The sequence below is a fragment of the Cyprinodon variegatus genome, unplaced genomic scaffold, assembly GCF_000732505.1.
Source record: "Cyprinodon variegatus isolate N-32 unplaced genomic scaffold, C_variegatus-1.0 Scaffold114, whole genome shotgun sequence".
Taxonomy (NCBI): domain Eukaryota; kingdom Metazoa; phylum Chordata; class Actinopteri; order Cyprinodontiformes; family Cyprinodontidae; genus Cyprinodon; species Cyprinodon variegatus.
Window position 1 is genome coordinate 763229 of NW_015150567.1, and position 1602 is coordinate 764830.

A 1602-nucleotide genomic window follows, 5' to 3' on the forward strand; every position below is an offset into this window, starting at 1 on the left:
TCTTTCAGTGAAGAAATACTCGCTAACGCTAGTTTCATCGGCTGAATCGGCCATGTTCTTTAGACTGGACTGTCGCGCTTCTCGTTGCGTCACACCTCAACCCGCCTCAAAGCCAACGCTGATTGGACGTTCGTTTGGTGAACGGCTCCAAATTTTCTTCAACGGAGAGTCTCCAGACTGATTTGCGAGTGAAACCTTGAAAGATCGCGAGATCAGGATGGTCTCACGAGGCTAGGGAAACTCTCCACGCTGATAGAAAGTAATCACTGTTGACATGTTCCCTCAGGTGCTCCTTGTCAGATAAAAAATTGTTTCATTTACCTTATAAATTATGTAGTGAGAACAGATTAAATGTGTATGGGAATGAAAACTTCTTCACAGCAATATGTATGCATTTGGTTCCACTTTATAGATCCACAGCAGTCCCTGCTTAAATAGACCTGGTCTCTATCTAAACAGCTGAAACCAACAAGCCAGACTTTTCTCTGGGAATAATTGGCTTTTCTAACAGTCACAATTGCCTTGACAGTTATGCTAGTCCCACTGTGGAAATCAGCAGGCATCCTCAGGCCTACTCAAAAGGCCAAAAAGAAACAGCTGAAGATCTCTCTGAATTTATTTCAAGTCAGTTTCACACATTTACTGCATGCTTCACTCCTTTCAGACCCCCGGCAGAGATTTTTTAGCCAGCTTCTCAAGTGAAATCCACCGATTACTCCGAGAGGCACTGTGATCGAAGCAGGGACTGACCAACTTTTTTTTTTTTTCTCAGGGAAGTGGAGGAGGAGCTGGAGGTGGTGTGGCAGGCAGCGACACGGGAAAACCAGCAGATGAGGGAGACGTTATTGGACACTAAAGTGAACATCGGGCTTGACCCTTTCTGCTACCCTGTGTCCTGACTTCCCTGCCCAGGCCTTAGAGGAGGCTGCTGTATCCTCCCAGCTCCAGCATTAACAGGGGCTGGATAGCTAAAGACCTACAGAATAAACCTGCAGGGTGTTTCACCTGCATCTGAACATCCTAACAGGGTTTAAGTGTCTGAATGGAGCTTTTTTTAAATCTATTTTCAAATCTATTATTCAAAAAACGGCACGAAATAGTAAAACTAGAAAGAAATGTATGTATGAGAGTTGATATGTTGTATGAATATGCACTTTACTTATCGTTCTACTTCCACATTATTGCATTACTCTCTTTTACTTGTTTTTCGAGTTGTTTTTCTTCACAAATGTGCCAGAAAAAGAGAATTAAGATAAAAAAAAAAGGTGAATCCTCACTACTATGGAGCTAAAAAGGCAACACCGCCATCTAGTGGACACAAAGCGGTAATGCTAATATTTTTGTAACAGGAATGACCATGCTGTGTGGTACAATCTGTTATCTGCACACTAAATGGACTTTCCCATCACAGGGATAGAAGCAATAATATTAAAAACCTTGAAATTTATACAAAGGAACGTCATTTATTTTTCATTTAAAATGTATTTTTGAAATCTTTATAAATGAGTTTTTTCCTTGAGCTACAGTTTAGCCTTGTGTTCAGAGGCTTTTTTGTAATTAATAAAGCAAGGTTGCACATCTTTGGGCTTAAATTCTGAGTTT

General features: G+C 40.9%; 1 protein-coding gene across 1 annotated transcript in view; it reads left to right on the forward strand.

Annotated features, from left to right (window-relative positions):
* cep89 (centrosomal protein 89kDa) overlaps window positions 1–1204 on the forward strand; it is a 111780-nt gene extending 110576 nt beyond the window's left edge. The window contains exon 17 of the mRNA XM_015375173.1: window positions 773–1204. Coding sequence (XP_015230659.1) covers window positions 773–899 — 127 coding nt within the window. The 3' untranslated portion in view covers window positions 900–1204. The remainder of the gene's footprint in view (window positions 1–772) is intronic.
* Window positions 1205–1602: the final 398 nt, after the last annotated feature.